This window comes from Halichoerus grypus, chromosome 14 (genome assembly GCF_964656455.1).
Source record: "Halichoerus grypus chromosome 14, mHalGry1.hap1.1, whole genome shotgun sequence".
Classification (NCBI taxonomy): Eukaryota; Metazoa; Chordata; class Mammalia; order Carnivora; family Phocidae; genus Halichoerus; species Halichoerus grypus.
The window spans coordinates 59,943,962-59,965,188 of record NC_135725.1 but is presented as its reverse complement, the minus strand read 5'-3'; the positions used below and the strand labels follow the sequence as shown (position 1 = coordinate 59,965,188).

Genomic DNA, 21,227 nt, shown 5'->3' with positions numbered 1-21,227 from the left:
TGATTTCGGCTCAGGTCATGATCTCAGGGTCATGGGATCGAGCCCTGAGTCGGGCTCCGCGCTGAGCGGGGAGTCTGCTTCTCCTTCTCCCTTTGTTGCCCCCCCTCCCCCCGCCATGCACTCTCTTTCTCTCTCTCTCAAATAAATAAATAGATCTTTTAAAAAAGACTCCCGGTCAACCTGAGCTCCAATCCTCAGGCAAATTACTTGACCTCTCAGGCCTCAATTTTCTCATCTGCAAAATGGGGGACATGTTATCTACTGTGGGGCCATTGTGAGTTTCGGACGAGATGACGCATGTAAAAAGGGCTTGGTATGGTGCCTGGCACATGGCTCTGGGAGGCTGGCTCCGCACTGACTGGCAGGGTGCCCTTGGCTGAGGAGCCCCTTGGCTGAGTCCCTGTCTGTTTCCTCTCCTGTCAGGGGAGGAGGTGCGTGTGGGGGTTTCTCAGGCCCTCTTCCCAGTCTCACTGTCGGACATGCCTTTCTTCAGCACCTCATGTAACCTGCACTCCCCCTTCGTGTCTCCTGCTCATCCAAGGTATTCAGGAATCTCCAGTGCCCAACGGTCACTCACTGCCAGGCAGAGATTTCCTCCGGAAGCAGATGCGGGGAGACCTGTTCACGCAGCAGCAGCTGGAGGTGCTGGACCGCGTGTTTGAGAGGCAGCACTACTCGGACATCTTCACCACCACAGAGCCCATCAAGCCCGAGCAGGTATGCCCCACGACTCACTGCCCGCCGGACCTCCGGCCGGACGCAGGCTTGGCTTGCCCTCCCCAGGCGGTTGGCGGGGTGTGGGCGAGGATGCCAGGTTTTACTCCGAGGCAGGCTTCTCGTTGTTCTCGGCCAAACTTGGATAGTTGCAGCCTCCCACAGGATCAGGAGGACTTGTCTGGGGTTCTGGTGGCTTCTTGCCTCGGTGCTTCTGTCTCCCCGGCCAGCCTGGTGGGGTGGGGGTGGGGGCGGTGGCATGACTGGTCGGGCTGCTCTGCCATTGCTGAATGGTGTCCTCGCTGAGCTTCCTCTACATGCTCATTAGATGGCACTTCTGAAGTTTTCCCACAGAACCATTCAAAGCCATGTAGGCTGTCTGCACAAGCTCCCGTGGAGGGGAAAGATGCCAGGGGGGATGTTGAGTAGTAAGGACTGAGCAAAGCCTCAAGGGCCACCATCTTATGACAGTCTGGCTGTCTGAGCAGTTCCTGTGAGGGCTTTCTCAGACCATCTAGCCACTTTGTTTTCAGATGGGGAAGCTCAGGCCCAGAGAGGCAGAGAGACTTGCCTGAGGCCACACAGCAAGTCATGTATTCACTTAACAAACATTGAGGAGTATCACCTATGTGCAAAGCATGGAGCCAGGCACTAGGTACTTCAGTGAACAAGATAGGCTTGGACCTGCCCTCAGGGAGCCTACAGGTATGTGGAAGAACCACAATCAGTAAGAATAACCCGAAAGGTCATGGATTACAGATGTCCTAGGTGCTGAGGTGGGGATGTCTGAGGTTCTCTGAAAGAATAAAGCAGAGGCTGAGCCAGCCTGGAGGCCACAATGGCCTCCTGGGAGGAATGCATTTATGTTGAGCCCTGAGGTGTAGGGCAGAACCAGGAGAAGGGATGTGGAGGTGGGGAGGAGTGGGCCTGACAGAGAGAATAGCAAGTGCGAGATCCTGAGGTAAGAGGGGGCATGGCAAGAGGGAAGAATGGAAGGAGAGCCAAGAGAGCCAGCATGGCTCGGCCTCAGGGCACAGGGACGTGGGGAGAGGGGACAGTGATGTTGGGGAGATGGGCCAGGTCTTGTAGACTATGGTTAAGACTTTGGTCTTTCTCCTACAAGTGAAATCTCGTCCGGTAACAAGGTGGTCCTATGTGCTGGATGGAGCTGATCCCACACACTCTAGATCTTGAGCTTTCAGGAAAACAGTCTGTTTCCATCACAAACAGCCTTTCTGAGTAATGGCCGAAGCCACATTCCATCTGACGCAGGAGGAGAAAGAAAAGGAGACTTCCTTGGATGTGGCCTACCTTTCCCTCCAGAATCGGGGAGAAAATTTATCTTTTAACCATTGACAAGGTCACATGATTTTAGAGCTAGCAGAGACTGCAGAGGCAAGCTTTCAGCCCCCTCATCTTGTAGAGTCCCCGAGAGGGGACAGGGTTTGTCAGAGGTCACCCCACAAGTGAGTGGTGAAGAGTGAGGGCTCAGGCCTCTGCACTCAGCCTGGCCTCTACCGCAGGAAGCCTCCGGTGCTTGTGTTAAGCTCCTGTTAGCTTGATGCAGCTGTTCAGTGTTAGAGACTGGGTTTCCCTCCGTGTTTCACGTGATTCTCATGGAAACTCAGATCTGCATCATATTTCATTTAACTTGGAATGACCAGGAAATTTGGGCTTCATAATTGGTAGAAGTCCAGAAGCCATCCGTGTATTTACTCACTCGCTCAGGCATTCATATGCTCGTTTATCCCACATACTTCTTGTGTGCGGGCTCTGAGGCTGGCACAGTCCCAGGCACCCAAGGTGGGGAGGGAGGAGTCAGGCGTCAGCTCCGTCTGCCCACAGTCTCCCAGGGGCAACATGACGTGGATTCAGAACCTGCAAGGCGACGGAGAAGGTTCTGTGCTCCCTGGTGAGTGGGGAGGCTGCCTCCATTGGGAGCATGGGGTGGGTGGGGGGAGGTGTTACAGAGGAGGCAACGTTGGGGGACAGGTCTGATAGGCTCATGTAGAGATGGGGCCCGGCGGGGAGGACACCTGCATTACAAACCCTGCAAGGGCCCCGTTCCTAGCAGTCTTGCTGTGCAGTGTCCTTCAGAACGGCGCGGACGCGACCGCGGGCCTGTGTCTGTGTGGGCTCCGAGGCGGGGCCTGCGGGCGAGCGTGTGGCGGGGTAATGACTGACTCAGTGCTTTCTGGTTAATCTGCTTCACCTCCCCGTAATGGGCCGTAATGAGGAGAGATGGAAGGTGAGGCCGCGGGGCTGCCAGGCACACACACAGGCACTGGACTATGAATGACATACCTCGCTCCCGGTTCCCAGTCACTGGACAAATGACAGCCAAAGCAAGGGGCCACAGCCCGGGAAGGGGTGCATGTCAAGGGTATGAGCCCACTCTCCGCCTGGCCTGGTGAGCCCCGGAGCAACATGGCCTGGTGATGGCACCCAGAAGAGGGCCTAGAGCTCTGGCAGCCAAGGGGGGCATCTCTTCCATATGTGAGCAGACCTGGGTCTCCATGGTCTAGTGGCCTTGGTGGGGTCTTGCTGTCAGTTTCACTGAGCAGCCTGTGGGGAAGAAAGGGCTTTTCCTGGCCTTGGGGTTGAGGGAGTTTGACTTGAGTCAAACTGAGTCCCGGCTCTGGCCTGTTGGGCGGGATGCTTTTTCTCTGGACCTCAGTTTCCACACCTGTGGCGGCAGGAACTGGGATTTTGCACAGCAGCTGCTCGACAGCAGTGGTCTTCCTCACCCATGCGTGGCACAGGGCAGTGTCCAAAGGGCTTTCACATCCATGCTCTCCTCCTTCGACTCGCGATTGAAATGCCCACTAAACAGTGTGGGTAAGATTGGTAGAGCCCCATTTTACAGACTGGAACATTTTTTCCCCCAGATTATTCCCCCCCACGTTCAGCCCAGGGAGCTTCCAGGACTTTGTGGAGGCCGCAGAGCTGGAATTTGATTTTAAGGTCTTCTGTTCTCATCTTGTGCTGGATGGTTGCACGGGCCTCCTTATCCCCGAAAGATTCCAGGAGCATTTTCTAACTGGCTGGTTCTCAGAACTGGCCTTCTGCAGCCAGAGTCTGTTATTCCAGAATCCTCAGAGTTTCGCCATGGGCTCGGTGGTCAAATCCCCCTCAGTTACCCAGCCCACCCACTGGCGGGAAGAACATTCCTCTTCGGGGCCAGGTGGGGGTCCTGCCAGTCACACCCACCCCACCTTGCCGCTCTTCCCACCAAGATCTGCACGCTGGGTGGATAGGCCGGGCTTCTTGCTTTTATATGCACACTTAGTACACCCTTGGCCCCGGGTGTCCTGCATACACACTTCCGGAGCAAAGAAACACTTCCTTCTCAACGTGGTTATTGAAAAAGCAATTCTGTTTTCCCTCCATGTGGAGAGAGTAAGCATCACCCTGAAGGAGAAGGGGAAAAAAGAAAAAAGAAACAGTGCTGGTGGCGTGCGTGTTCCGAGCGGTGGACTCTGAGTAAAACTCGCGGTGACGCTGTCGCTGTCGCTGTCGCCCGAGCACTGCCCCTCGCGGATGCCGCTCCCTCCTCCGGCCTCGGCAGGAAGGCCGAGGGAGCACAGCCTGCCGTATTTACTCTCGGCAGACTATTAACCAACACCAGGCTATTAATCTGGCTTTTGAGCCTTCACTAAAGCCCATAAAAGCTCACAGTTGTCAAATGGAGTTCATTTTAATTTCCTTTCAATCACAGTAAATTATTCAGGTGATAAATCAGCTGGAGCAGCCTCCTGGCTGTAATAGAAACCCTAATTCCTGGCTAATTATCCAGCCCATTGCTGCCAACAGATCAATACGGGCGCAAAATGGAACCGGCCCAGGGCCCTCCCTCCCATCGGGCCAGAGACAGAAAGACAGCTGGGGAAGGGGACGTGCTGCTGACCTCCCGGGAAGTTCAAAGGTCATGGGGGGTTAAACCGGGAGAAGGCTTGTCCCTTGTCTAAAAGAGAAAGCCACCAGAAATGCCTCCCCCTTGCTTGTGCTGCTTTGCCCTCTGAATGGTGGCATCTCTCCAGGCTGGTGGGCCTGGGCCGAGCATGGCCTATGCCCGTGGGTGTCCTACTCCTGGGAAGGGACTGGTTTCTGTTTTTGAGCATAATTGAGCTTGGTCATCGGGGATGGTCTGAACACCTACCTGAGTCAGAAAAATGTCTGGGATGGTGGGGAAAAAGATGAGGTGCGGGGCATGCTTCCTTGCTTCAAGGAGCTCATTTTCCTCTGTAGTGGGTCTGGGCCCACCAGAAGGAGGTGGGGCAGGAAGAGGAGGGAGTGGAGAGACAAGTGTGAGGTAGGCTGAGGAAGGGGGAAGGCTTCCTGGAGGAGGTGCCATTCGTGCTGTATCTTGAGGGATGAGCAGAATCCAGATCTGTGGAGATGGTGGAACTGGCTGGAGGGGCATTCTGGGTGGAAGGAACGATGTGGGCAAAGGTATGGCAGGGAACTGGGAGCCAGTCTGGGCGGATGGGATGTAGGAGGAGTGAAAGGCAGACAGGGACAGTGGGGCTGGAGAAGTAGGGGGTGAGCAGACCCCAGAGGAATGTGGAGGTGAGGAAGTCTGACTTTGCTTTGGGGGCGCTGTGCCCCGAAGAGCCCTGTGTCTGTGGCCTGGAACCGCTCTGCTCACTTGGAAGCTACCTTCCCGGGGCCTCCTGCTTTTTGCCCTGGTCCCTACTGCTCCTGTTGGATCTCTCTTCCCGAAGCCCATCCTCACTTAAGAGCCCCTCACGGTTTCCCCCACTTGAGACCCCAGGCCCAGCCCTTCATCCCCTTCACGACCCTTCACCACCGCCCCACGTCCCTCTGCTGGCCCCCAGGATGCTCTGGCTGTGGCCAGACCTGACCTCTCACTGCCCCTCGTGCGCTGGGCTCCTCCTCCGTGCGAGGGGGCCACAGACGGCGGGCTGGCGTGTGTGTGCATGTGTGTGCGCGAGCCTGAGCGCGTCAGCAGCGGGGCTGGCCCTGAGCACGCAGGGTGGCAGGTACTGCAGTTCCGGTGACTTTCCTCACGTTGTTGTTCTCACTCCAAGCTCCTGCTCACTGTTTCCCTTCCGTCTGTTTCTAAATCTTCCCTGGCCAGGCCCACCAGGAGTCCTGCCTGCCCTGACACACTTCGGTCCCCATGGACTTGCTTCGTGTGGGAGTTCATGAAAGCATCAGGTTCTAATCATTGCCACAGTGGTTGTTGTCGCGACGGTGTATTCACTGCTCCCCACGTGCCTGGCTCTGTTCTGAGGAGCACCTTCTGCCCCATCTCATTACAAAGTCACAGCAGCGCTACTAGCCCCATTGCGTAGGCGGGATGGCTGAGGCTGAGGGAGGTCAGCAGTGACTCCACACGGGTATGCAGTGAGTGCAGGGCCAAGATTGGAAGCCAGATCCCTGGCTCCAGGGTCCAGGCTGGTGGCCGCCGGGGCTGTCCCAGGTGCAGCCCAGTCAGGCTGCCCCACTGATTCGTACAGGTGGTGAGTTTCCTGGGAACACACCTGCGGGGTCAGTGTACTCACCTGGGAGGGGCTGCCACAGGAACCAGTGGAGGGATGAGCAAAAGTCTGAGGGCCGTGACTCTGCTGTTCTACTGTGACCTGCTTCTGCTCCGCTCGCCCTGGTCCTCCCCTCACGAGGCTGTGCTCAGGGCCAGGCTCCTCCTTTGCAGATGAAGTAGAGAGTGTTTAGAAGAGACAATTGGTAATTCTTTCCTAGGAGGGATAACTGGAAAAATTAGGGCTGTTTGGTCTGAAGAAGGGAAGACTTGGGGATGTGAACAGGGAAGGAGGCAAGCTAAGAGAACTTCCTAGTAGTCCAAGCTTTCTAACCAGCTGAGTGGGTCTCCTTGTTAAATAGTGAGCTTCCTGTCACCAGAGGCATGTAAGTAGAATCTATCCTTATTCATATATGCTGTATTAGAAGTTTACTAATCCACTGAGGACTTGATTAGCTAAATGGTAAGGCTCTTCCAACCTGAAAGAATAATTCTAAGGTAAGAAGAGCAAAAGGGGTTTGGTGGGAGGAGGGGAAGGAATAGGGGAGGCAACAAAAGGAGGCCTTTAATGCTGCAGGGTGGAAGGGACACTCAAGGGAAATTGCCCCCCACCCCAGGAACTCTCACCAGGGTGGGCCAGGCAGGGTCACTGGAGCTGTGGCCCTGAGCACAAGGAGCTGGAGGCTGCAAGGTCTCGGGAGGCTGGAGATGACCCCATTTCCCCTCATGCACAGAGCAGGGTGGGGGCTCCTGGTGAAGAAGCCAGGGCCAGAAGTCTGGGTGGTGGCGGCCACCGCCAGCCTTGCTGCTCACACAGCGTACTGGACCTCCTCTGCCCAGGAGCGCAGGGCCTCCTCAGGGAAGGAGCGTGGAGAGGAGGATTAAATAGACCCGTATCCTACCAACAGGTGCCACAGGTTGCAGGGGGGCTGGCGGGGTGATGCGTAACTTAAGATAAAGGAATCATTAATTGAAAACCCCAACATAGGGTTACACAGGACTCTAGCTCACAATGGCTCTGTGAAGTAGAGGATGCCTGCAGTATGATCTTCATGTGGCAGATAAGGAAACTGAGGCAGAGAGAGACTAAGTAATGTGCCCCGATGATGTAGCTCAGCCACATTCTCCACTCCCTGCTGTTTGCGGGTGTAGACAGTCCTCCGGAGTCCGTGCCCTTTCCTCTGCCTGGGCAGATACTTCCTAGTTGATTGAGTGGTTTCACTCAGCAGGTGTTCATTGAGCACCGCCCCTGGGCCAGGTACTGTGCTAAGTGCGGGGACACAGCGGCAACAGAGACAAACGTGCTCCCCAGAATTTACCCTACAGCAAAGGAGACAGATGTGGACAAAATGATTATACCAGTACAAATGGTGTGTCATTACCAACCATCACAGAATGTGATGGGTGCTCTGAAGAGAAAGATCAAAGGGTAAAGAGTGGGACCTCATCTAGATGGGGGGTCAGAGAATGTCTCTGTGAGGAGGCACCTTTGAGCTCAAGAAGGGGAAGTGTGGCGGGAATAGTGTTCCATGCAGAGGGAACAGCCTATACAAAGGCTTGAGGCTGGAAAGACTGTGGTCCAGGAACCACAAGATGCCCCATGAGGCTGGTAAGCATGGGCGGCAGAAAGCGGCCTGTGGTGCAGGGGTGGGGTGGTGGAGGCCAGATGGGGACTAGGGCCAGGGCCTTGGATTTTGTCTTGAGAGCAAGGAGAAGCCTCTGCAAGATTGCAAACCAGGGACTATCAGGATCCAATCCAATACAGATTAGATTATTCTGCTGCTATGGGGAGACTTGGAGGGTTGGGGGACAGGAGGCTGTTGCCAAGGTACAGATCATGTCACTGTACCCCTGGAGGTCACTTACCCTTCGGGACAGTTGTCAGCCCCGTGTGGGGTTGGCCTGCTCTCCAGTCTGGAACCCAGAACAGGAATTGTGGCCCGTGATGCACTGCTTCTCTCCCCTCCTGTCTGCTTCCCTGCATCCCCCCACCTACCCCCAAGCCCCCCAGCTCAGCAGCCAGGCCCTCAGGTTACTAGAGTTGAGCTCAGATTTGATTCTGAGCTTTCTGATGGTCCAGGCAAAGTGGGAAGCCATCAGTTGTGTGCTTCTCATTGTCCACCAGGGGGAAAATAGGACAATTCCCCAAAGGGGGCCACGCCTTTTCTAACAGAGTGGAAAGGAAATTGTCACTTGGGGTTCCACTGGGGGGCCCTGTCCTCAGCGACATGCACAGAAGAGCGACGGCAGGCTTCATGAGGCTCCGTCTTCCGGGGGAGAGTGATGACCACATGCTCCACAGTGCATTTCTGCGGGGGCAGGCCTGCTCTGACTGACCACAGGGCTTGAGAAGGCAGCCTTGCTCGTAGCCCAAGTTAAACTAAGAAAAATCCCAGACATTCTGGGGCATCATTCCTAGATTTTCCAGTTTGATGCCTGGAAGATGTGCTACTATCTTGGGGCTTTGTGACTTCCTGCCACCCCAGGGTACCTCAGGGAAAAAGGCCCTACCCAGAGGATTTGGTCTCTAAGAATGTACCTCAATGGGATGCCTGGGTGGCTCAGTCGGTTAAGCGTCTGCCTTCAGCCCAGGTCATGATCCTAGGGTCTTGGGATGGAGCCCCACATTGGGCTCCTTGCTCAGCGGGGAGCCTGCTTCTCCCTCTGCTTGCCGCTCCCCCTGCTTGTGCTCTCTCTCTCTCTCTCTGATAAATAAATAAAATCTTAAAAAAAAAAAAAAAAGAGGGGCGCCTGGATGGCTCAGATGGTTAAGCATCTGCCTTCAGCTCAGGTCATGATCCCAGGTCATGATCCCAGGGTCCTGGGATAGAGCCCTGCATTGGGCTCCCCACTTAGCGGGGGAGTCTGCTTCTCCCTCTGCCTCCACTGTTCCCCCTACTTGTGCTCTCTTGCTCTCTCTGTCAAGTAAATAAATAAAATCTTAAAAAAAAAAAAAAGAATGTACCTCATCATCAACTCAACTCCTGATGAGGAGAAGTTAGTAGTTTTGCATTTGACTTCTCTGATGTGGGCTTGGTGTGCAGGAACTTGGGGATGTTGAAGAAAGGAAGAGGCATATGTTTTAGAGATTAAGGAAGCAGACGGCTTACCCACACAGTTGCAGATGGACAGGATGGAACTGAGAGGGTGCAGCTGGACATTCTCATGGGAAGCAGGCACTCTCTGACCTAGTTGTACCTGGAAGCCTGATGACAGAGGAGGACTTTTTTTTTTTTTATAAGATTTATTAGAGAGAGAGAGGGAGAGCATGATTGGGAGGGGCAGAGGGAGAAGGGAGAAGGAGAGAGAATCTGAAGTATACTCAGCACTGAGTGCGGAGCCCAATGTGGGGCTTGATCTCATGACCCTGAGATCACGACCTGAGCCAAAACCAAGAGTCAGACGCTTAACCGACTGGGCCACCCAGGCTCCCCCAGAGGAAGACTTCTGACCCTAAGGCACGGTGGAGGTGACCTGGTGAATGTCCTGGGCTTTGACCAGTCTGATGAGTGACTCTTCCCATGGAGGGAGCCATAAGCGTGGAGAGGGTGGTAGGAGCAAGGAGAAGGACAGGAATTCTCTTCCCAGTTCTTCCCAGCATGCGGAGAGGGAGTAGAAACACCTTCCTGAACACTGAGATGCAAGCAAGATTTAACTTGGATGTCATCTTGCCTTCGGAATGAGGTAATTGCAAGGACTATGCTGGAATTCTTGCTCCCTCGATCTCCAGAGGAGTTGGGTGTCTCTAGACCAGCCGTATTTCCCTTATCCTTCAGCTGTCATCATCTTAAAGTGACCCAATGGTGAAACTACAGGGACGCTGGGTCCTTTTTCACTTATGCTACTCCTTAGAGTCTTGCCTGGGATGCCCATTTCTTCCTGAACAGTTTTTAAAATATTTTAAAATATTTTCTAAACAATGGAATATTCTGAGTATTCTTTCTCTTCCTGTGGGTCAAGCAGAAGGGTGGCTTCCCAAGAAAAACCATCGTGCCTGCTTTGCAAGATCAAGGAATGTTTGAGGGAGCTTCCCCTGCTTGTGCTCTCTCTCTCTCTGATAAATAGAGAGCAAGTTGCCATAGTGTAAAAGCATGGGACAGGCCCCTGGGCTTGCGGGATGCCTCTTGGGCTAGTCACTTCTCTCTGGGTCATGGTTTCTGCACTTGAGGTGGGGGATCAGACTGGGTCATCCTTGAGATCCATTCCAACTCTAACATTTTGTGTTGAGAAATAAAACAAATTGGAATTCCATTTCTTATTTTTATTTTGACTTGTTTAGTTTTTCTTCCTGTCTCTTCCACTCTTTTAGATGACAAGCAAATTCTGTGTATGTGGAGTTTAAAGATTACAAGCAAATTGTCAAAGAGCTGCATCTTGCCTGGATGTTCTTTCTTTCATTCATTCATTCATTCATGCATTCATCCAGGAAATCTTTTCAGATACTTCATGTCAGTGACATTGACCACCTGTGCTGTGCCGTGTGGCATAAAATAACAGCAAGAGCTGCAGCCAAAGGTACTGTGTAAAAATTGAATTTGGGGTTCAGATATTTCCCCCTACCCAACGCTAAGCAATATTTGCAATTAAAAAAAAGACAAAAAGACAAAAAACAGAAGACTACTCCATTCCTATAGCTTGTTTGTGTTGAGAGTGCACTGCAAGTTTGGCTTAAGGAATTTGGCTATTTAAAAGCTCTTAAGAAAGCCAAACTTTATTGTTCTGTAAATTACAAAAACAACAACAACAACAACAACAACAAAAACCAACCAACCAAACAAACAAACCCATACATAGATTTCTGGTTCTGATAACAAGGTCTCAGCTATTATAGGCACCCCTTTATTCTCAAACAACAGAAATACTGGATCAAATATAACAATAAAATGTTTTTGATATATATCTGAGGTTGAATTAAAGATAGGGAAATCCTTGGGAGCTGGAAATTAGGAAGGAGCTCAGAGCCAGAACTTTAAGTGTGTGAGCTAATGTCCCAGGGGCCCAGGGTACTTACCAGTCCTGGGCATAGTTCCTAGTGAACAGGGGCTGGGGGTGTTGATGCTGGTGCTGAGACTGAAGATATGCCCTTAGACCTGTGTGATATGGGAGTTAGAACTGAAACTTCTGCAAAAAACTTGAAACCTGGAAGGGTGGCACTTTCCACGTAATGAGTGATGGGCACATTTTGCCTCCAGGCTGATGAAAGCAACAGAAATTTTGATTCTGCATGGGACTCAGAGTAGAGCAGAAGTTTCCCATGGGAGGTTAAAATCCCAAGTTTGTGCCACATACAAGTGTGGTATCTCACTTTATATTATTCCCAAGAAACTCAAGAAGAGGAATTAATATAAAAACTGGGCTCCTATCAGTGAAATCCTTGAGATGCCTAACAGAAGTACATGAAAAACCCTCTCCCTCATCCTTCCACAATCTAGTCTACACAACATATGCCTACAGAGCAAACAATAACCACTGAAGATGAGCTCACAATTTAAAAAGTTGCAAACCACACAAGGAAATGAGGAGGAAATGGAGACATAACCAGAAGAATTAGTACTGAAAGAACCTAAAATAACAGACAATCTGAAGGAAACTATAAAATGTCTACAGAGATGAAGAAAGGACTGGAAACACTGCAAAAGGACAAAATACCATGAAAAAGGAATATGTAGATTAGAAAAAGAACCAAAGACATTTTCTGGAAATAAAAATTTTATTAGTCATCAAAATTAAGATTTGAATTCATGGATTAAATATCAGATAAGACATAGCTGAGTAGAAAATTAGTGATTTGGGGGACAGAACTGAGGAAATTGCTGGGAATGCAGTATAGAAGTCTAAGGAGTTGGGAAGTAAGAAAGAGAGGGTTACATGGAGCGCCTGGGTGACTCAGTTGGTTAAGCATCTGACTCTTGATTTCGGCTCAGGTCATGATCTCAGGGTCGTGAGATCAGGCCCTGTGTCAGACTCCACACTCAGCGCAGAGTCTGCTTGAGATTCTCTCTCCCCATCTCCCTCTGCCCCTCCCCGCCATGCTCTCTCTCCCTTTCTCAAATAAATAGGTCTTAAAAAAAAAAAAAAAGAAAGGGTTACAGATAAAGCAGAGTTTATGAGAAGGTCCAACATGTATCTAAGAGTTGCTCTGGAAAAATAAATAGGAAAAAATAGAGGTGAAACAATATTTGAAGAAATAATGGCCAAAGAATATATAGAACAAGACATGTGTCACATACATCTAGGCAAAGCAGTAGTGAAATTGAAGAACATCAGAGCCAAAGAGAAAGTTATAAAAGCAACCAGAGAGAGTATAAATTTTAGATTGACAAAACACTTTTTTCCAGCATCAGTTGGAGTCAGAAGATAGTAGAAGATATCTGTAAGTGTTAAGAGATAATAACAATTGATCTGTATTCAGATAAATGATCATTTAACAGTGAAGGCAAATAAAGACATTTTCAGACAAGTACACAGAAGGTTTACCACTCACAGACTTGCTGAATTGCTGAAGGATGTACTTCAGGAAAAAGGATATGAGAAACATCCAATTTTAGCTCTAGCATATGAAGAGCTTGGAAGTCATTACTTCCATGTTTACAATGACAAATAAAGCTGAGCAAATTGAAATCAACAACTTTTCTTGACCCACCAAAGAACTGAGGTTGAGGGCAAACAGCTACTGAAATCTGCAGAAATAGGAGCATACAGAGTTACACCAGAGATCTTCCAGATTAACATAAAACCTCTACTAAAGGCCTGTTTACCTCAGTTTCTGTTACCCAATGCATTATGTCCAGCTTTCAGCAAAAAGTTAGGCAAGAAAAAACAGTCTGAAGAGACAAAGTAAGCATCAGAAATAGACTCAGATATGACACAGATTTTAGGTTCATTATATAAGGAATTTAAAACAAGTGTGGTATGTTAAGGGCTCTAATGGAAAAAGTAGGCAGCACAAAAAGACAGATGGGTAGTGTAAGCAGAGATATGGAAACTCAAAAAAGAATAAAAGGGAAATGCTAGACATAAAAAGCACAATAACAGAAATAAAGAATGCCTTCGATGGGTTCCTCAGTGGATAGGACAGCCAAGTAAAGGATCAGTGAGCTTGAAGATGTGTCAGCAGAAACTTCCCAAACTGAAATGCAAAGAGAAAAAAAAAAAGAACACAAAAACAAAGACAAAACCACCAAAACAGAACACCCAAGAATTGTGAAATAATTTTAAGAGGAGTAACATATGCATAATTGGAATACCAGAAGGAGAAAGAGAGGATGAAGAAGAGGTATTTGAAGTGGTAATGGCTGAGAACTTTCCAAAATTAATGACTAAACCACAGATTCAGGAAACTCAGAGACTATCAAGATGTTTCGATATCTACACCTACCATAGTCAAACATCAGAAGACTAATGACAAAGAGAAAATCTTGAAGAAAGCCAGAAGGAAAAACTGCCTTACTTCTAGAAGAACAGGGATAAAAATGACAGTGGATTTCATGTCAGAAACCATGCAAAGAGAAGAGAGTGGAGTGAAATATTTAAAGCATTGAAAGAAAAAACCCACCGACCTAGAATTCTGTGTCTCGGGAAATTATCCTCCAAAGGTGAAGGAGAAAGGAGCGCCTGGGTGGCTCAGTTGGTGAAGCGTCCTACTCTTGATTTCAGCTCAGGTCTTGACCTCAGGGTCATTGAGTTCAAGCCCCACATTGGGCTCCATGCTGGGCATAGAGCCTACTTAACAACAACAACAACGACAACAAAAAGTGGAGGAGAAATACTTTCTCAAACAAAAAGAGTGAATTTATGACTAGAAGACCTATCATGCAAGAACAAAAAGTTCTTCAGGAAGAAGGAAAATAATATAGGTCAGAAACTCAGATCAAACAAAAAGCAAGGAGGGGAGTCAGAGAAGGAATAAATGAAAATAAAGTCTTTGATTTTTCTTATTCTTAATTGATCTAAAAGGTAACTGTTTGAAGTAATAATAGTAACAATGTATGGGATGATTATGACATACGGATAAGTGAAATGAATGACAGCAATGTCAGCAGGGGCAGGAAGGGGCAATTGGGAAAACTCTACTCTGTTAGAAGGTTCCTGTACTACAACTGAAGAGGTATAGTGTTAATTGAAGGTGAACTTAGATTAGTTATAAGTGTGTATTGAAAACTCGTAGGACAACCACTAAAACTTCTTTTTTTAACTTTAAAATTTTTTCTTAATTGTGGTAAAAAAAACATGTAAAAATTACCCTCTTAAACATATTTAAGTGTACTTTTCGGTGGTATGAAGCAGATAAAGTGGAATCCTATAACATATTTAATTAAAACCAAAGAAAGAAAAAGGGAGGGGAATGAAACAAAGAACACGTTCAATGAATAGGAAACAATAACAAACATAGTAGATATTAATCCAGCTAGAACAATGCTTGCTTTATATGTGAATGGTCTAAATATACCCATTAAAAGAGATTGTCAGAGTGGATTGAAGAAACACACAAGACCAAACTATACTTTGCCTACAAGAAGAATATGAAACACAGAAGGAAGGGGTGGGATTTAAGGAGCAATGGTAACCAAACACATCGATAAAGGATAATCTAAATAACTACTGATAGTAGAGATAATGACTAATTTTGGTGGGTTTAAAAACCAATAGAAGAAAGTACAATAATAATATGTAATATTGGGAATGGGTTAAAAATTCTAAGATCCTTGTATTACCCAGGAGGAGGATAGATACACTGATAAACTTTAGATTTGGTTATGTCAAGGATGGAGATGAGCACATGAAGGTAATCACTGAAGTCATGTTAATGGAATGTATAACTTCCAAATCAGCTGAGGCAAAAAAAGATATATAGAATACCCAGTGGATCCAATAGAAGATAGGAGAGAAGAAGAAAGAAGAAAAAAGCATGGTAAATTAAAAATACAAAATTAGACGGTAGATAGTAAAAATAAATACAAACATTTGAGTAGTCTCAATAAATACAAATAGATTGAATTTTTCAGATGATACAGAAGATATGAAAAATAACCAAAACCCAGAAATAACGCTGTTTATAGGAATTAACCTAAAACAAAATGGTACTCAAAGGTTGCAAATAAGGAGATAGGAAAATATAGACCAGGCAAATACTAACCAAATCAAATGTGTTATCACTCTCAGATGAAATGAACTTTTAGGCCCAAAGGATCTGCAAAGACAAAGAGGATCAAGAACTATTCACAGGAAGATACAGCAATCCTGAAACTATATGTCCTTAGCAAGAGAGTCTCAAAATTTTTAAAGCAAAAAATGTCAAAGAACTGATTTTTAAAAATTCCATAATATATTTTGGGAACTTTAACATACCCCTCTTACTAATGGATAGGTCAAGCTGACAAAAAATTGGCAGGCATATTTATAAGCTCTGTACAACATAATATGTTTGATCAAATAGACATATAAAAGGCCAACAATTAGCGACTACACATACTTTTTAAACACACGTGGAAGGAACACTTACAGAGATTGACTATGTGCCAGTTGTGAAAGCAAATCTCAACAATACCAAAAATTTGCATCATAGACCATGTTCTTTGATCAGACTGTGCTAACATTGGAAATTAATAGTTCAAATTATGGCCTCCGATCTTCTGTATGTTTGAAAGTTAAGAAAGAAAATCAACTTTCTAAAAAACTCCATGGGTCAAAAAAGGAATCCTAACAGAAATGATGAAATATTAGAACTGAACAACCAAAAAAACCCAACCCCCCCAAAAATAAGTGTTGCATTTTAAAACTTGTGCAATGAAGCTAACGTGGTACTTAGAGGGAAATGCATAGCTTTAAATTGCAATTTATTTTTAAAAAGATAAAACTAATGAGCTAAGCATTCAAGTCAAGCAGTTACCAAAAGAGCAGCAAATTCCAATAAGGCAAAGCAGAAGTAGCACATACATGTTGCAAAAAATTCAAACAGGACAGAATCATACTAAAAAAATTGGAAGGCTCTCTTCCTCCTGCTCGCCTAATCTGTGTCTCCTTGGAGAGCTAGCATTAACTAATGAAAGAAGATTTCTAGACTTATATGTTCTCAAAATAGCAGTAGATGAATAGTTATAGTGATAGCAGGGCGTGGACTGGCCTCAGGATAGGAAAGGATCAGTGGTTTCATAAATGATAACTTCATAGTTATATGAGTGATATTTCAGAAAATTGAAGCAAGAGGACATGAAGATAAACAGAAGCACCAGTGAGAAAGATCTAGGGGTTTTTATTGTCTGTGAATTCAGTCATGTGACTGCCAGTGAAAGCTTTCTTTTGTGTTGGTCAGACCACACCTGTGGTGTAGGACTCCAGGTGAGTGCTTTGCCTTAGGAAGGATGGCAGCTAATTGGAACATGAGCAGAGGGGTGACCGGGTGGGGGAAGGGACTAGACCTAAGGGCTAGCATTTATTAAGCCCTCAGTATGTGCCAGGGACCATGCGGAACTCTTTGTGTAGCTCCTTACCTATCCTCTCTGTGCTCTATGAAGTAGGAGGTGTACAGTTGTTCCCATTTTACAGATGAGAGAACCGAAAAGAGAGAGGACAACTTGTCCAAAGACCCATAGGTGGAAACATCTGCAGCCACATCTTAAAGCGAGGCAGTCACAGTCCAGGGCTTATACCTTGAACCACCACTTACCTTAACCCCCACCTTCACCCCTCTTGCTTCCCCACCCCCAGACCTTTCTTGTGAGGCACTTGTGGAGGAACTGGAACTGGTTGGCTTGGAGAAGAGAAAACACAACGGATACATGAGAGTGTAGTCTGATCTTAGAAGGGCTCCTGTGGAGGAGGAGCAGATTTATTTGTGGTTCTAATGGACAGGCCCAGAACCTAGATGGAAATTACGGGCAGCTTTCAAATCAGTCAAAGGAAACCTTCCAGACAGAGCTGACCACATGTGGATTGGGCTGTGGGTTTCCTGTCACTAGGAGTGGCTGGCATAGGCAGGGCGGCCACTTAGGAGGAAGGCCAAGGAAAGTCTTCACGCATTGGATGGGACCTTGGAAGAGATGACCACTAGGGTCCCTTCCAGCTCTGAGCTTCAGCATTCTGTGACCGATGTGGTTTTGCCTTTCCTCTCGTCCATTTTGGAGAAGAGTTGGATTTGTTGATTCTTTTCTGATAACTTGGCTATGAAACACAAGGGTGAATTTATTGAAGACCATCACATCATCCAGCTCAGTGTCAGTGCTTTTTAAGAAAATACAGACAATTCTAGGGTTGGGGTAGGGGAATTGGCCATGCTATTATCATTTCAGGCCACCAAGAGGGCAGATAACTTTATCCACCTGTTGTAACTGTTTGGTGTCCCTGGCAGGAGCCAGCTCATTGGGATGAGAGTGTGTTCTGAAGATGCTTAGAGGTTTGTGGTCTCGGAAATGGACCAGATCTAAATGACAGGATAGGGTCCTACTCGTGGCTGTCCCTGGGGCTAGAGCAGGGGAATGGAGGTTAAGATCAGTGGAGTCAAAGCGGTGTGCTCAGTAAGGTTGAAAGCAGATGAAGATGTCAGTGGAGAGCCCCAGGAAGAGGGCGTCTGTCAGGAGGGAGGTAGGCAGTTCATTAACACTATGGAGGGACTGTCTGGGCCAGATAGTGAGGGGTTCCAAGGAGGTGTCGTGGCTGGGTGGTCTGGTGGCACAGTGGTGTGGATGGGATTGGGGCTGGGGCACAGTGAGCACACAGACCCCTCTGCCTTGTCCAGAAGGTGGTAGGGAGAGGAGGGAAGGGGGCTTCCCATTGCAGAGGGCATCAGGGAGCACCATGGGGAGGACTTCTCTAGGCAGTACAGCATGGTGGTGAGGAGCGCAGGCTTCCAAAGCAGCTGTTGGTGACTTTGCCACCTGTTATCTGACTTTTGAGCCTCTTGGGAGATCCTGGTAATACGTGATTGCAGGCTTACCTCCAGAGTCTGTGGGACTCTCTATTCCTGGGTTTGAGTATACAGGTCACCATCACTTCCAGAACAAACATTAGCTTTTCTTCCTTTGTGTGCAAAGTTATTATTTTTACACTAATTTGGCCTTGCCACTGCTTTAACCTCAGTTTTCTCATATGGAAGATGGAATAATAACAGTTCTTGTGTCATTTTGGTTATACAGATGAAATAAAATGGACATGGAGAGAATTTAACAAAAGGTCCATCCCATAGCAGGCACTCCATAAATGTTACTTCTGTTACTGTTATTTGTATCATTATCGTCCAGGAGCATTTGCCACAGCAGAGGTTCCACAGGGCAGAGACGGCGTACGGGGTTATGATGGCTAAGGGATTGGGGCTGGCTGGGCAGGGTGGGAGGTCGAGAGGAGGCGGGAGGGCTTTTGCTCCGGAGGGGCAGAGAGGTTGGACTTGTCAGGTGGGAGGGATGGGAGATGAACCGAGGTGCTATGTGACCTGCAGCGGCCGAGTTGCTGCAAACTTTCTCTTCCCTAGGCTCTGTTTTTACTGTTTGCCTGGCTACAAATTACACCAGCAAATGAGCTCAGGCTTTGAGGGGAAAATCCCATTAAAGTAATCAAAATAACAATTTGTATCACTTTTAGAACTTCTGCCTGAGGAGCTAAGAAATCTTTGTAATAAATTATTAATACTGGGTTGTATTATAAGAATTTCCCCCTACAAACAAGTAAATTAATATTTCCCTTTTGGTGCAACAAAGGACAGGAATTCTCCAGTCTCCTAGGTCTGTCTTAAAGAGAGAAGGGGGTATTCAAACCCAGACTTTGATACTTCTGAGCTTGTGAATGTCCCTCCTGGGAGGAAGGGCTGGGACCGGCAGGGCCTGTGACCACGCTCTCCAGGATGCCCGCCGCTCCCCTTTATGCTCAGCCTGTCTGGGAACTCAGGTGGCACCATGCTGGTCACCCGCGTTGGCTACATGGCAAGGCAAGTTTGGGTGAGGTCTCTGGAGTTTGCTTGGCTCTGGAACCTGGTGCCCGCACTTACTGGCTGTGTGATCTGACCAAGTTGCCCAACCCCACTGAGCCTCAGTTTCCCCATCCACAAGAGGAAGATGGAGATGCTAGTGTGCCCTATGCAGAGTGGGGGTGAGGACAGAACGTGAGGCTCGTGCGTGAGGTCTTGGACAGCTCCTGGCACATGTTGTTTATCCTCATTTTTTACATCCTCAGAGAATGCCTGAATGATAGAGATGAGGCTCCTGCTCCCACAGGGCAGTCTGGAAGGGCTGCACAGGGAATGGATGGGCAGGGGTGTGAGTAAGAGGGCGCCAGGTGGAGAAGAGGAAGACCAAAAGCTGGGAGACCCGTGCTTGTGTAGTCTGGGGAAGGGGCAGTGGTTTTAGGTGGCTGGTGCGTGAGGGGGTGGGTTTGATGACTCTGGAAAGCCTGTTTAAACACAAACACACACACACACACACACACACACACACATAGAAGCGCACACAGTACGGTATAATGAAATGTAATATAGTATAACATATAATGGTATGATATCTGGACAGTGTACCAGTTAAATACTTTGACTTATTTAACCCTCGTAACAAACCCTGTCTGGTTGCTGTTCATTTTCCTCCTTTAGCAGATGAGGCAGCTGAGGGGATGATCGTTGATACACAGTGAAGGCTCAAATGTTGACGTGACTTTTGCCCCTGCAAGACACATTCGGTGGGCTTGCTTACAGTGTGATTCGCATCCTCTTTTCAACCTCGGTGCTCGTCATTGTTGGACGCTGGAGTGTGAGGATTGTGGTGGGGCTGATGCGGCTGCATCTGGAGCTGCCAGGAAGGGGGGCCCTACTTCCCTGTGGGACACCCTTCAAGGAATAGGTGTATCCATTTATACGGATTGTTCTCAACAAATTCATTATGAACAGATCTGGGTGTTGAATTATAACATGGAATAAAACTGGAGAAATCCTTTGCTCTCTGTGCTCTGGGGACAGCGCTGTAGATTCTCTTGCTACGAACCTGGGCTTCTGATCCTCTCTAGAATGGGTAGGTATTTCCCTCCTGTGTTGGCTCTGGGCATGGCTCACTCATCACTTCGTCCTTGTGGTTTGGGAGGGTAGGAGCTAGGAAGCAGAAAGTGGGTCATGGGGCTTTCACATGTTGTTGGGCACCTGCCTACTGGTAAATAAGTTGCCTCAAGGGTCTCCTGGGGATGCCTCACAGCTCACCACGGAATTCCTAATATCCTAAAACGGGCTTTAACCACAAAGGGCCTTGGTGAGCCTGTGACCTATCACTAGCACCCAGTTTTCTCTTCCATTACCCGAGAGTCAGAAATCCACATCTGTGCTGGGGGGCAAGAGAACTCCGAAATGTTTACACACAACCTTGAACCATGGACCCTTCATTGCCTTGGAGAAGCTTAGCTATAGGAAAGTCTTATGGGAGGACCTAAGACTGGCCATGAGATCCCATGCTAGGGCAGATTTGGGGTCCCAGTCTCCCGGTTAGAGGTTTTAACCCAGTGAATGTGGGCCCAGGTTCTGGCTGGTTCTGGAGAAGTTTATTTTCCCAGCACTGCAAACTGAGGTCAACTGTTTGGATTTCTCCAGATCTTGGACAGGTTCCCAGTAACAGCTAGTTGATATAAAAACTCAAGCTGGCCATCTGTGCACCCAAAGACGCATACAGGAATGCTCAGAGCGGTGCTGCTTGTCATCGCAGGGGTCTTGAAGCTCCAGGGAAATGGGTGGCAGCTCCCGGGGGGCCTTGTGATGGAGCAGAACAGAGTTTCTGGCACACTCTTCTTTTACTTTGCTGCTTTTTTGGGACGGTGTGTGTGTTGCATGTGTGTGTGGGTGTAGAGAACTCAAAGTTGGATCTTCTCCAGTCCACGACCATGCTGCTTTATAGTAACAGAGCACTTGCGTTGTGCTAAGCGCTGGTATTGACTCATTAACCAGGTTATTAACTCATTTCATCCCTTCTACTGCCCTGTGAGGTGGGGACTGTTATTATCTTAATTTTAGAGATGGGGAAACTGAGCAACAAAATGGCTGAGTCAGTTTCCC

The 21,227-nt window shown here is 48.1% G+C and overlaps 1 protein-coding gene across 6 annotated transcripts in view; it reads left to right on the top strand.

The window, feature by feature from the left end:
* The window catches only part of PAX5 (paired box 5), a 189,302-nt gene that overhangs the window by 63,653 nt on the left and 104,422 nt on the right, over nt 1–21,227 (top strand). For all 6 annotated transcript variants that reach the window (XM_078061460.1, XM_078061459.1, XM_036100449.2 and 3 more), the window contains exon 6: nt 542–717. In XM_078061460.1, coding sequence (XP_077917586.1) covers nt 542–717 — 176 coding nt within the window. The remainder of the gene's footprint in view (nt 1–541; nt 718–21,227) is intronic.